Raw genomic sequence first — 14,790 nt, forward strand, 5'->3', positions numbered from 1 at the left:
GAGGTTGCAGATTGCAACCAACTGAAACTTCTCCTGTGTGCCGAGCTCGTAGGAAAACTACAGTGGTCAACGCAAAAACGTGAATGGCCCTCTAGAGCCAGTGCTTGGTTTGTCCGTTCTGGGCTACTGTAGAAACATGGCGGCCGGCTGCTCTGCATGTAGATATAAACAGCTCTCATTCTAAGGTAACGAAACCACAACAACTCTTATTTTCATGTGATTACACACTAAAGAAAACATACTTATTCATATTATATCCATTTATGCTAATCCCATAAGACTTTACATCAGCCACTTTAGAAACATAATTAGGACCAACTGTCATAACATAGCAACGCACGGCGTATCTGTATAGTATAGTTTGTCATGTTCTAACACCATTTTTATAGAGTTCACACTCTTCATAAAAAGATGTGTTGGCCTCTTTTTTGTGCCTGTGCACACTTCAGACATTTCTTCATTCACATATCTTTTATCAGAATTATAGGTTTTATTTATTAAAGTAAAACAGATTCAAATACAACCTGAAATGAAGCTTTAAAGCAAACAACAACAACTCTTTGTTACATTCCTGAACATGGATGGATGTAAATGCAAATTGCAAACTTCTTTTTTAAAACATAAAATAGTGCCAAGTATTTGTCAAATCAATGCATTTTAAAGGGCCTAAACAAACAGCTGCACAATTAAATGTGAATAGTGCAAAAGTTAAGAAACAAGGCACTGTTAATAAAGGTTGTAGGATGGAGAGTGAATCTACTTCTGTGTACCAATCCTGAAGAGAAGCCACTTTTATAAAAACTTCAGAGTCCCAGGGCGTCTTTCTTCACGCTGCAACCCAGCAGAGTATTTCCAGCTTCCACACACTCGGTCACACCTGCTGCTGAAAAAAAACCACACACACAAAACAAGTCATCAGCAGAGTGAATGTAGGCAGATTTTAACAAGCACACACTGATAAAAACAACAGATTAAGACTTATTATTATGGTCATTACCGTTCTGAGCACGGAGCCATGACACAGCCTTCATAGCCAGAAGCTCCCACTCTTCCTGAGCATCCATCTTGAAACCATGAAGCCAGATCAGAGCCAGAACGGTGGCCCACACTTCCTGGTTCACCTAATTTCACCAAATCAAAGAATAGAAAATGAAACAGACCCGACAGAGGAAACAAAATCAAAGGACGAAGAGATAGCACAAAGGGAAAATCGAACTTCCTAACAACGTAATAATAGAATAAGACACCTAGATAACATGAAAAATTAGTCCCATTATTATTTTATGTTATTATATTTGACAATAACCCACCGATGCAGGCTTGGGTTTCTCCACCTCCTCGCTGGTCTTTCCCAGTGCAGCAGCCAGAGCTGGATCTAGCACCCAGCAGCCAGACGCCTTCTGGAGGGAGACCAGCTGCAGCAAAGGGTCTCTGGGTGGCTGGACTCTGGGTGGCTGGACTCTGGGTGACTCAATGGATATGGAGCGGGAATATTCTGAGGAGAAAATCAAAGTGCAAAAATAAAATAATCTAGGTGGATTATTGAACTGGTATGCATTTAGACCATTCTTTTCCATTTTTGCCCTACTTGAAACGGATGTGTAGATACCAGTGAGTGGATTACTACACTTATAAAGTGACATGCTAAACTAGAAAACACTGACTCACATCATATTGCGTTGCTTCGGACTGTATGTGGAATCTGGCTATCTTCACCTTTATCACTATCGGCTTGCTAACATTTGCTAATTAGCCATGAATGTAAAACATAACTGAGGCTGATGTCATCAGTTTGATGAGGTCAAAACTCCAGCAATACTTCTAGTATATTGGGCGCTCCTGCAGTGGCGGCTGGTGACTCAGAAAATTGGGGAGGACAGGAGGAAAACCAACCCACGGCGTCATGTAATTTTACACAAGTTGGCTACTTATCACTACTTTCTTTCTTTATTAAACAAAAGAACATAATTCACATTCAGTATAAAAATAACAAAAGAGAAAAAATAACAAAAACATTAAGGCTGTCAATCGATTAAATATTTAATCGTGATTAATCACATGATTGTCCATGATTAATTGCAAATGAATTGCATATTTTTTATCTGTTCAGAATGAACCTTAAAGGGAGATTTGTCAAGTATTTACTACTTTTATCAACATGGGAGTGGACTGGTATGCTGCTTTATGCAAATCTATATATATATATATTTATTATTGGAAATCAATTAAAGGGACTGTTTGTAACCTTTTACACGTATAAATCTACCGGGTTGGTTTCCCATGCGCTCGCATATGCACGCTCGCGTGTGGCTACGCTGTTCAGACTCAGACTCTAACACAAACTACAAGGAAGCACCAAAACCGCAAAGTTATATCTAGAGAAGCCCGTCTTGCAAAACAGTGTTGGCGGTGGTCGTAGTCCACGGGCGAGACTGTGGCTTTGGTCTCCAGAACCGGAGTCTCTGCTCTACTGTGCTCCGCTGCTCCTCTGCCTGCTTGCCTTCACTCACACACCGCGCTCGTTAGCGTACCACCTCACGTTTATGCGCGCACACTCCACACTGCAGAAGAGTTAGTTTAGCTCTGAGAATATCTAGTGAATGTACAGTGGACGTTTGTGCAGAAATAAATGCTGCAGCTCCTCCAGACCAACAGAGGGTTCCCGTGTCTTGTGAAGTGACGGGGCTCCGCAGCGAGTAACGTTATCGTCTCTGACCGGGTGCCGGTGTCTCCCTCCGGCTGCGGTCGGAGACGATAACGTTTCTCTAGGATCAGCCAACTCTAGGATCAGCAGTGATTCATGGAGAGACCTTTGTCTGGTCAGCTAACATTACAGGCAAGCAGGTGATATATAGAGTGATATTGTGGTTTTAGCTGACGTGTGTCACCTCACTGTTTTAATCAATGCTCGTTCATGTCTATGTAGAGCGAGCAAGCGCGAGCCCGACACTGACTTTCGTTGACTTAACGGCCACAGGTGTCGCTGTTAACAAGCATTTCTTAAAGTTACAAACAGTCCCTTTAACAACACAAAACAATGACAATATTGTCCAGAAACCCTCACAGGTACTGCATTTAGCATAAAAATAAGCTCAAATCATAACATGGCAAACTCAAGACCAACAACAGCTGTCAGTGTGTCAGTGTGCTGACTTGACTATGACTTGCCCCAAACTGCATGTGATTATCATAAAGTGGGCATGTCTGTAAACGGGAGACTCGTGGGTACCCATAGAACAAATAATATTTGTTAATAATTTTGAAGGACACTTCCTTAACCTTATTAACTATTAGGTACCCGGTAGCTCATCGAATCCGACCCGTGGCCCTTTGCTGCATGTCATCCTCCCTCTCTCCCCCTTTTATAACTATCACTGTCACTATCAAAAAAATAAAAGCCCAAAAAATAATCTTTAAAAAAACAACTTGTAGTATATAGAACAACTGTATTGTAAGACCAACGTGTTTCAGCTTCTGGCCGTCATCTGGGTCCGAAACGAATTGGTTTTACAATAAAGTTGTTCAATATGCTACAGGTGTTGCTGGAGTTTTGACCTCTTCAGACTTTCTCCCTTCTCCGTGCACCTTGGAAATAGGTGAAGTTGTACCAGAAACCCCCCACTCTGCTCCTATTGTTGTCATTAGTTTTGCAGGTATTGGATCATTGATCAAAGTATTGGACATCCCCAAATGCATTACAATTCATCCTGAGGGAGACATGAATGTGTGTATCAGATGTCATGGCAACCCACTCAACAGTTGTCAGCAGGTGTAACTTCAATAACCTCTTTGTTACTTACGCCTAAAAACACCTGAAGGGGCATCAAACTCAGCATCATCCATACACATTTGCATAGCTTAAAGAGAAAAAGAGACATAGAACAAAAGGAAACAACAGTAAATATGAGGAACTTAAATTATAATACACAGAAATTCTCAGTGTACAAACCACTGCACCAGAAACTAGGGCAGAGTTTGATACAGATACAACAACTCTACAAAAAAACAGAAAGAAACAATTTAATTAATTTAATTTCATATTTGAAAATATAATGATTGCATATTAAAGGGACTATTTGTAACTTTGTACGCGCATAAATGTAGCGGGTCGTCACACATGCGCGCTCGCATATGCGCGTTCGCGTGTAGCCGCTGTACCCTCCTCCTCTGCCTGCTCGCCTTCACTCAGACAGCTCAGCTCGCTCCACCTCTAGACGTGAACGCGCGCTCACTACACACTGCAGAAGAGTTAGTTTAGCTCTGAGAATATCTAGTGAATGTACAGGGGACGTTTGTGCAGAAATAAATGCTGCAGCTCCTCCAGACCAACAGAGGTTTCCCGTGTCTTGTGAAGTGACGGAGCTCTACAGAGAGTTAAGTTGTCTTCTCGTTACCGACCGGGTGCCGGTGTCTCCTCTGCTCTCCGGCTGCGGGCGGAGAGAGCAGAGGAGACACGCTGGAGAGCCCCGCTGCTTCAGCCTGCACTTAGGCAGGAAAAGCCAACACTAGGATCAGATCTAAATCATGTTCATGGAGAGACCTTCGTCTGGTCAGCTAACATTACTGCCAAGCAGCTGAAATATAGAGTGATATTGTGCTTTTAGCTGACTTGTGTCGCCTCACTGTTTTGAGTGATGCTCGTTCAGGTCTATTGAGAGCGAGCAAGCGCGAGCCCGACGCTGACTTTCGTTGATTTCACGGCCACAGGTGTCGCTGTTAAGAAGCATTTCTGAAAGTTACAAATAGTCCCTTTAAATAATGAATATGAGAAATTAATATCTTAACACAGCAACTAACAGTCCATTATGACGTTAGTGAAAGTATAACAACAACTAATCATCAAAATTAGCCCTCCCATATTTAAAGATCAAATGACTCCAGTTCACTTATTGTTTCAATGAATACTCATTCCACCAGTCTTAATGATGTTAACAGTGGTGGAAGAAGTATTCACATCCTTTACTTAAGTACAAGTACCAAAACAGCATTGTAAAAGTACTCCATTCCAAGAAAAAGTCCTGCATGAAATATCCTACTTAAGTAAAAATACATAAGTATTAGCAGCCAAATGTAGTTAAAGTATTAAAGTAAAAGTACTGGTTTGGTCCCTCTGACTGATACATTATTATATATGACATCATTCGATTATTAATACCGCAGCATCACTGTGTAAGCAGCATGTTACTGTTTTAGCTGCTGGAGGTGGAGCTACTTCTAAATAGTGTGCTGCCGGGATGATGTATTTTTGTAGGCCAACCAGGAAGTTAGCATCACCTTGGTTCCTTTGACAAAAAGCCAATGTGATTTTTCCATTGGATTTTGGATTATTGGAGAATATAAGCTCTGTGGAAAACAAACTTTTTACATACTGAAACGTTTTGTTCAGCAAGATAATCTCCATAAATGAACACCACTTTTATGTTTTTTGAAGCGTGAATGCGATCACCAGAAGTAAAAAGCTAACGTTAGGCTATAAACAAACTACACCACGGTCGCATGACTGCAAGTACACAGAAAGAGGCTGTAAAGGAGGACGAGTCGGCGTGATGACGTTTAGTAGTCTCATCTAGGCACTTGTTAGCACCCGCCTTTTTTAAGACACATAAAGGCTTCAAAATTCACAGGATATTTATTGATGTATTTTATATTGTAGAACAAAACGTTAAAATCTCTTCAGCTTGTGTTGACCACAGAACTTAATTCAAGCATCTAACTAAAAACCAATTGACTTCCAGACGAGGGAACCGGAAGTACTAAAATGCTAACTCATTTCCGCGTATTAGGACTCATTCCTGTAGCACTCTATTTCCCTCTGAGATATCGTGGAGTGGAAGTATAAAGTAGCATAAAATGGAAATACTCAACTAAAGTACAAGCACCTCAAAATTGTACTTAAGTACAGTACTTGAGTAAGTGTATTCCACCCTGAATGTAAATAATGGAACGTGGGACCTGTGTGCATGTGTCTACTTACATTCATCATCACAACTGGACAGACACATACCCTGTGGCACTGGAGGCGTGTTGGGACCAGCAAGTTTCTTCTTTTTATTAGAGAATAACTTTGGCTTGAAACTCTTAGCTCCGCTAATTGAATGCATCACAGGACCACAGCCCATCAAATACGGCTGAACAGAAGAGGACATAGTTAAACACTGCGGCATATAGGCCATGAACCCTTTGAAAAAAAGAAGAAAAAACAAAGAGTATGAGGTCAAGACGAGAATTAGTGAACAAAACATATCAACTTAACTATCGGTTTCTGAGCTTATTACAATGACTAACAATAAGAAGTTAAAAATACTACTTAAGATATTCAAGGCACCCTTCAGCGCCGGTATGAGAGGCACCAAAGAGTATAGAAGCAAAGAGGCGAAACTCTGGTGCTTTTTTGACAACAGCTGCTAGATGGCGCTGCGGTAGCCGGTGCCGCCATTTTGGACTGAAAAGCCAATGAATCAGTGGCCATGAATGTATAAAGACACGTTTGTAGGATAATTTTTTTCGAGGTAAATCAACTTCCCAGTACGAACACTTAAAAAGCCCTCATTTAAATCATTATGTCCTAAAAGTTGTAAAATTAACAAATAGCTGAATCCAGAGTTATTTTCCTCGGCATAAAGAACGTGCATGAGAACGCGTTGTATCTCTTAAGTAGAGGGTAACTTTTGTACTTTTTTTTTCTTGGAAACACTCACTTGCTGTTGGAATATTTCTGCGCACCAGAGGTCCTTGAATCGCCTCGCCGTTGCCTTTGTTGACAGCAATGAAGGCAGTGAAGGCACTGCTCACTCCTGATTGGACACTGAGCTCCACCACCTTCTTCTTCACTCCTTTCTCTGGTTCTCCTCTGCTCTCTCTCTCCTCCATCTCCAGGGAGCGAATCAGAGTCCGAGCAGCCAACCTGTGGACTGTTAATCTGCAGACAGGAAAGAGATGTGGACATAGATTTATCATTTTAAAATAACCCCCCTAATTATTTTCCCCATTCATCTGTTTCCTACAGGTATACCAGCGCATCCTGTTGAGGATCACAGAGAGCTGCAGCCTAACCCAGCACATATCGGGTGAGAAGGAGGGTGCACCCTGGACAATAACATAACCTTTAATGTTATGTATCAGCACAATATTCTTCTATTAAATAGTGTCATGTTACGGTTTTATTTCATCTAAATAATTCATTTAACTCAACATTTGTAAGGTCAGGACCACAGTGCTCTTTTACCCAGTGTCCTCTGCAGGTTTGAGATTGAAGTGGAGCTGGTTCTGAGAGGGATGACCTGCCAGGCTGTACTTCACCGTCACACAGCCCTCTGCTGCGTCTGAGCTCTGAGAAAGCATTACAGTGTTAGAAAACAAACAATTTATATATAATATATATTATATATATATAAAAGGACTGCCAATCGATTAAAATAGTTAATTGCGATTAATCGCAACGTTTTTATCTGTTCAAAATGTACCTTAAAGGGAGATTTGTCAAGTATTTAATACTATTATCAACATGGGAGTGTCAAATATGCTGTTTTATGCAAATGTATGTATATACGTAATATTGGTAATCAATTAACAACACAAAACAAGGACAAATATTGTCCAGAAACCCTCACAGGTACTGCATTTAGCATAAAAAATATGTTCAAATCATAACATGGCAAACTGAAGCCCAACAGGCAACAACAGCTGTCAGTGTGTCAGTGTGCTGACTTGACTATGACTTGCCCCAAACTGCATGTGATTATCATAAAGTGGGCATGTCTGTAAAGGGGAGACTCGCGGGTACCCATAGAACCCATTTTCGATCACATATCTTGAGGTCAGAGGTCAAGGGACCTCTTTGTAAATGGCCATGCAAGTTTTTCACAGCCCTAATATATACATATATATATAAACACACACACACACATATATACATATATACTGTATAAATACTGTATATACAATATGAGATGGTGCTGCTCTTACCTGTCCAGTGAGCTGGGCGTAAATCAGTGACCTTTGACCCTGGAAAAGTGCTGTGATTGGTGGAGAGAGAGCAGTGACAGAAACTCCTTTTGGCAAATCCCAGGTGACTGAGATGTCCACCACAGCTGGTTGCAGAGCAAAACGCAGCGACTGCATCACCTGATGAGTAACAGTTCACAAAAAGTTTGGGTTTTTACTAAATGTATTTACTCACATTTGTAATCATGTTTCATTAAAATGGATAAAATGACTGTGACGTCTTACTTTGGGTTGCATCCTGTCAGTCCCTGTGATGAACTGAGCGTGACCTCCTCCTTCCTTGGCCAACCCGTTGATAAGAGCAGAGCTGGCCCCTTCCCCAATCCCAAAAGAGAAACACCTACAACACAGTAGTTTTGTTCTTAACACACACAGCATTTGAACATGAGACATAATCTGGGAATAGTGTGGGTGTTGTGGTTTTGGTGGTTTCACCTGTGGGAACCTGAATTCTTCTTCACCAGATTTATAACGTCTTTGGTGTTCCCCACCTCTCCGTCAGTAAAGACAAATAGCTAGGGAGGACAGTTTACATATGACTTTAAGTTACACCCAGAAGAAAACAAGCAGAATGTGTTGAGTCATCCACATAATTCTCTGAGAGCTGTGTTAGATTGTTGTTTCAGCAACACAAGTGGTTTTAAGGGTAAAGTGTAAAGAACAAGGTGTGGTAAGAATGAACCTGTTCAAAAACAGAAACAGTAGGAAGTTCTGACTGAGTGGTGTGATATTATTACTGGCAAAGAATATTTGTACAGCCTGTTTAACATGTTTGTGTGTGTGTTGCATGTATTTATGTACTTGTCTAGGTTGATTGGGAATGCAGGGCTGGCTGTAAATGCCTTTGAGGGGCTGAAGGATCTCTGTTCCTCCCAGATTAGCCTCCATCTCCTCAACTTTTAGCAGAGCTTCCTCCATGGTCTTCTGGCCGTACTCCACACTCTTACTGCCAACACACACACACATACATGCACCAGTGAACACATACATGTACAAGCATTGAAACCAATTTGCTTGACCGAGCGACATGAGGGAGTGACTCACGGGAAGATGTGTTGAAAGCTGGACCCGAAACTGTAGATGTTGAAATAGCAGCCCATCGGTAAGCTCTTCAACAGGAGCAGCAGAGTATCCTTAAAGGAAGAGAGAAAAGACAGGTGAAGGACACTGTGTGAGAGGAACACTAGGAATGATTTTATGATATGTGAAATTACATCATGAGTACCCTGGCACTCTTGATACGTGGCCCCTGCATACTGCCAGATCGATCCAATAAGAACACAAACTCTCCACATGAGGCGACTGAAGACATCACAGCCTTGGAGAACTCAGGGTACAGGCTCAGCATCACTACTGGATCACCCATCAGAGTGCCTGAAACGCAGAGGAGAGACAGAAAATAATGAACACAAATCTGGATTTCATCATTTATTAAAATCAGTTGGAGGATGAAGGTAATGAACTTTTTATTAGCAAAGTAACAGCCTCACTAATTTGCACTCACCAGGCTTGGCAGAGGCCTGTCCTGCCTCCACCACAGCAGTGGGCTGGTGGGCATCTTTGTAATAAATCAGCAGTTCAACATCTCTGTCAAACTTGTGTCCTGCAGCCAACTTGACCTGCAGTTCACAAAACACACTCATAAATATAAATACTGTGATATATGTTGTTCTCAGTAATGAGTATCATTAGCACTCTACCTACCGTGGCCTGGGTTTGCTCTGTGTTGAGGTACTGGAGAGGGTCCAGGGGACATTTGGACTCTACTTTAGAGACTGGACGAGGAGCGGACACTCGGGCAGAGAAAGACAGACTGTAGGGCACCAGAGAGGCTGGAACAGAGGTCACCTGAACGTTGCCACCTCCACTACCTTCACTCCCTGTGAACAAAGTTAGAAACGCTATAATCTGGAACGCCCTGGTAGCCGAGGCCCCAAAGAAAATCTTAAAAATTAGCATTAAATTACATTTAAGCAGCAGTGAGACCGTAGAAGGAAGAACATTTCTAAACTAAATAATAGTTACCAGTAAAACTAAAACAACACTGAGAGTTTACAGCATGCTAGCTGCTCCGTGGGCAGTACTTATGAGCAGCGGAGCTTTAAGCTAAGCAAGGGATAATGTACAGATAGCCGGTCACTGTTGTGAAATAAACCCCGACAGGGCGATGTACAGAGGGGTGGGTTTGCTTCACATCAGTCACAAGGTATGTGATTGTTGCAATAATACCCTTTATATGGACAGGTGTGGTGTATGCTGAAGCTTGCAAATTGCCCCACTGTGGGACTAATAAAGGGATATTTCATCAGGGCTACTGATGAAGGTGTTGGCTGGTTTTCCTACCCTGAGGTTGGTAGCGAGGGTTGAGCACAGCAGGCAGACAAAACCTCAGCCCTTCATCAGCCTGCACAGCCAGCTCAGTGACGTACTCCAGCCTGATGGAGGCGCTCTCTCCTGGAGGCAGACTGCCCACACTCAGAGAGAAGATGTCTGGACTCTGCTCACTCTCCTCCAACAGGAAGGCCTGCTGACCGGAGCTCAAAGCATCGTCATACTCCTCACGAGCCTAAAGTACAGATGACACATGTGAGCAACATTCACTGTGTTTAAAAGCTCCATTAGTGTGAGTACGTGTTTACTGTCCAGCTCACCTTTTGTTTCTCCTTCACCTCAGCTACAATCTGCGTCTGTCCAATCTTCGCACTGAAGTGACAGACGGCAGCATCTCCAGGCAGAGGGAAGACAAAAACTGCCTCTAGTGGTTTGTCCTCCTTGTTCTCATAGTTCAGAGTGGAGACCACAGTAGCCACATGGTCCTTCACCTCCAGCTCCACCTCCACACTCTTCAGAGGAACTGACCCAGAAACACAATGAACACAGGCTGTGTGAAAACTTGGTGTGTGAAAAACAAAATGACAGTCCGTGAATGGTTAGATTTTATCCTTCCCCTCTACCATAAATGTGTACATTGTACACGCCAATATATTCAGACCTAGAATCATTCTTGCACATGTAAAACATAATATACAGATTGTACATGTCTTCTAACAGCTCTGTACCTGGTTCCTTATTGGCATTGAGCAGACCACAGCAGTTCACCATCATGCCTTTTTTAACAGGTTACACTGTCAAGGAAGTTATTGCTGTAAAAAACAAAATGGTAAAGGGACTTAAACTCTGTTATGTTAACCGTTGTACATGTTATGAAACGATGCATTTCAATTTCCTAAAACAAGGCTGTCATGTGAGCTACATTTAAGTGCAATGTGATGAGTTATGCTTTCCAGATTAGCCAGTGAAATGAATCACAGTATGACATGTGTGAGCTCAGTAGAAGTGAGGAATCACACCAAAAAAAATGACAACTAATATTTCAATTATTATTATTATTATTATTATTATTATGAACCTGTGGATCCGGTCTGCAGGACAGATAATAAAGCCTAGAGCACACAGCGCGCATCATGCTCGCGTGACGGCAACGTCGCGTGTTGTTTTTTATTTCGGCGTCCATGTTAACAGGTTAGAGTGGACACACTGCCCGCATGAGACGCACGTCAGACGCGCGTCAGACGTGCGTCTATTTTATAGAATAGAAGGCTCGCCTATTTTTCACGCTTGCCGCTTACCTCTCGGCTGCGTCTCCCAGCAGCAACAGACAGTGAAGGTGATCTATTGACAGTATATGAGCAAGATTACTACAGTTTCCATGTCTAGACATCTGTAGAATATGTCACTGACCATCAATATTTTACACTTCCTATCTAGATTTCAAAATAAAAGTCCTCTAGCGTTTTTAGTGCACAGAATCATTCATTCATTAACACAATGCTTTTATTCTGAAATACTCTAAATAAAGCAGTTGTCTGCTTGCAGGTTTCCATCAAGTTAATATAGTACAGGCTTTTAATTATGTAAACACTGTAGTAGTCATAGCAGAAACCCTACATATGCTATACATATAATAGACTGGGTTAATAGGTTATAAGAACATCAGGTGATAGTTGGCAGTATTTTTCCGATGCGCTCTCTCTCTCTCTCTCTCTCTCTCTCTCTCTCTCTCTCTTTCTCTCTCTCTCTCTCAACAAACACCACGTAACTTTATTGTTCTTTCTTTTAGAGGTGTTATTTAATTTTTTTAAAGATATTTAATAATAATTTTCGTTTTCTAAAGGTTAACAAATAACGAAACTGTTTATTTTGCTTTGTTTTATAATAATAAAAAAAACACTTTACTTATATTTATCATTCTGAAATACTTCAGGTGTTTTTCTCCATCAAGGCGCAGTTCAGCAACAAGGTGGTGAAAAGCTCCAAGTTGCCTGAGATGTCGGAACATCAGCATTTATAATGTAAATTGCTGTCCCGCCCCAGATGTAAATTAAGTCGTTTTCGATAAAAGCCGCAACCTGGAATGCTGTAGAACAGGAACCCGAAACCCCCTGGAAATGTTGTTTAAAACTGTGCCAGTCAAAGTGAAGAGGGATTGCTGTAGGCTCTCTCTTACTACTAATGTATTTATTTATTTTTTTGTATTAATATATAGCCCACAGAAATCCCTCTTCACTGTCAATGAAGAGGGATTTATATATATATATATATATATAGCCCATAGAAATCCCTCTTCACTGACAGAAAAGAGGGATTTATATGGGCTATATATTAATATTTATGTATGAATTTATTTGCTTGTTTTTAATAATATTTACAAATTACCACACAGTTCTTACCCTTTTTTGTCTTAAATAAATATAAATCACATTTATTATGAAGTTAAATGGCCATTAAAAGGCAAACTCTATGTAGAAAGAAAGGGCTGTCAGCAACAGCAAAAACACAGCTGACAGGTAGCTGAGACGCTCCCAAGACGTGGGTAACTCGCGTCTAGTGTGAACACCCTAGGTAGGCATGACACGGCCACGACGTGACGCTGCCATCAGGCGAGCCTGAAGCGCGCTGTGTGGCCTGGGCGTTAGTAAAATCTTATCTTAAAAAAATATACCAGATATAAAAATAAGTAATTCATTAATTAACCTACTGCAGGTTATACAGTCAACACACATATTCATATCATGAAAACAATATATCAGGAGCCTACCTCTGCAAAGAAAGTGTTCTCTGCTGCAGACGCGTCCAGAGAGGAATATCAGACCAGGAAGTCTTCTGGTTGTTGATCTGCTGTCAAACCAGAGCCACACCTACCTATGACGCACCTGGCAGGTTGCCATGCCGACCACAACCTCTCCCAACCTCAGGAATGCTGCTCGGCATGACGTCATGCACACAGCTGTTGATGCTCTACCGGTTACGTATGTTTTCGCTTTGAAATGAGACTTTAATAAACAAGAAAACCCCAAAAACAAACATGTGTTTTTGTTATTTTTCTTTTGTTCCGGGTTTCCGCTGTGTGCGCATGCGCAGTCTGATCTGCAGAGTCACAGCTTGCACGCAGTTTCAAAGTAAAAGTTAATTAGAGTTAACTAGTGATGGGAATTCCGGCTCTTTTTAGTGAGCCAGATCATCTGGCTCAGCTAACCAAGAAGAGCCGGCTCTTTCGGCTCCCAAACGGTTCTTCATTTTACCACTTCTGCCCTTTTATATTTCAGCCAAATTTAGCGCTTTTTTGACCTTTGATTAGTATGTGTGCACATATATCACTTAAATTCTTCAATATAATTATACTAAACCTTATAATTTCCAGAATATCATGTTTACATGCTGCTTCGTTTCCGACTGTCACTCATCTTGTGTGCTATTCGCGCACCGCACTCCTCTCTCTCTTTCTCTCCTCCTCTCCCTCCTGCTCTGTACCTGTAGACCATCAGTGCTCGCTGCTTGATGGTATGATCCTTGTCTGTCGTCACCTGATTGGTCGCACGGACGTCAATAACATAACATTCAGTCACAGTCAGTGCATGGAGTGCCTGTGGAGCGGAGAAGATCATCCTGTCATTCTGCCTTGAATTAATTAAAGAAAAAAAAAAAAAAAAAACGTCTCTCGGACGGGAGCCGGCGCTTATCGTTCACTTTTCAAAGAGCCGGCTCAATGAACCGGCTCGTTCGCGACCGACACATCACTAGAGTTAAGCAGCTTCATCAGTGAAGACACAGATTTCTGTCTGAGGATGTGGTAGAGAAGCAACAGCATCTCTTGTACTTTGTAGGCTATGTGGTTGTTGTGGTGAAACTGGAGACTGCATTCAAAATCTAATACTTTTTCTTTTTACTTTCAGTACATACTGCAACTGCCCCTTACAAAGTACGTACTGTTGCAGTATAGATAGTGCAGAAGAGACTGTTAAAAATGAGTATAGTGCAGGGTAACTCCAGCAGCTCAGTCTATGAAAGTGCACTGTGTGCATTATTGTCTGTCCTGCAGACCGTCCTCCTTTGTCCCCCTTACCACAGCTGAACAGGAAACATGTACTGACTTCACCTGTAGCTGGGCGGTTTAGTCAACACTTGTGGAACTGCATGCATTGCAAACTCTCTAAATGTTTTTTTAGTTTTTACCCATCCTTCCCCAACTCTGGTGCTGTGATTCTGTGCGGTAAAGCCTCCCACTGATCTACTTTCATTTTCTGAATCACTCATCAGATGAATACAAAAAACAAAAACGGACACGTGTTTGTGGTTTGCAAAGGGGTTGCAATGAAACCTACCATGAACTCAACCCTTCAAATATTTCTAAACTGTTAAATTCTGATAAAAGTTAGTTGAGAAACATACCAGAACCAAACCCTTGAAACAACAGACCAAAGCTGAAAAATGCCCCAATCATTCACT

The 14,790-nt window shown here is 41.6% G+C and overlaps 1 protein-coding gene across 7 annotated transcripts; it reads right to left on the minus strand.

Moving 5' to 3' along the window:
- Positions 1-470: 470 nt before the first annotated feature.
- LOC141771319 (von Willebrand factor A domain-containing protein 5A-like) lies at positions 471-13,241 on the minus strand. Of its 7 annotated transcripts, none has more exons than XR_012594711.1 (19): positions 13,103-13,241; positions 11,064-11,147; positions 10,656-10,858; positions 10,348-10,570; positions 9,709-9,884; positions 9,509-9,623; positions 9,230-9,378; positions 9,049-9,137; positions 8,806-8,950; positions 8,440-8,519; positions 8,230-8,344; positions 7,966-8,124; positions 7,226-7,329; positions 6,699-6,919; positions 6,084-6,178; positions 3,801-3,857; positions 1,311-1,495; positions 998-1,121; positions 471-880 (listed from the first exon to the last, which is right to left on the minus strand). XR_012594711.1 is itself a non-coding variant. In XM_074641447.1 (19 exons), exons 2-19 carry the CDS (start codon positions 11,107-11,109, stop codon positions 804-806), a joined length of 2,445 nt encoding a protein of 814 aa, XP_074497548.1. In that variant the 5' UTR covers positions 11,110-11,147; positions 13,103-13,241; the 3' UTR covers positions 471-803. The 7 variants fall into 7 exon arrangements, 5 of the variants coding, with proteins under 5 accessions (XP_074497548.1, XP_074497543.1, XP_074497542.1 ...); XR_012594710.1 differs by having other exon boundaries at positions 471-883; XM_074641447.1 differs by having other exon boundaries at positions 471-883; positions 6,005-6,178.
- Between the last annotated feature and the right edge of the window lie 1,549 nt (positions 13,242-14,790).

The sequence above is a fragment of the Sebastes fasciatus genome, chromosome 7 (assembly GCF_043250625.1).
Source record: "Sebastes fasciatus isolate fSebFas1 chromosome 7, fSebFas1.pri, whole genome shotgun sequence".
Lineage (NCBI taxonomy): Eukaryota > Metazoa > Chordata > Actinopteri > Perciformes > Sebastidae > Sebastes > Sebastes fasciatus.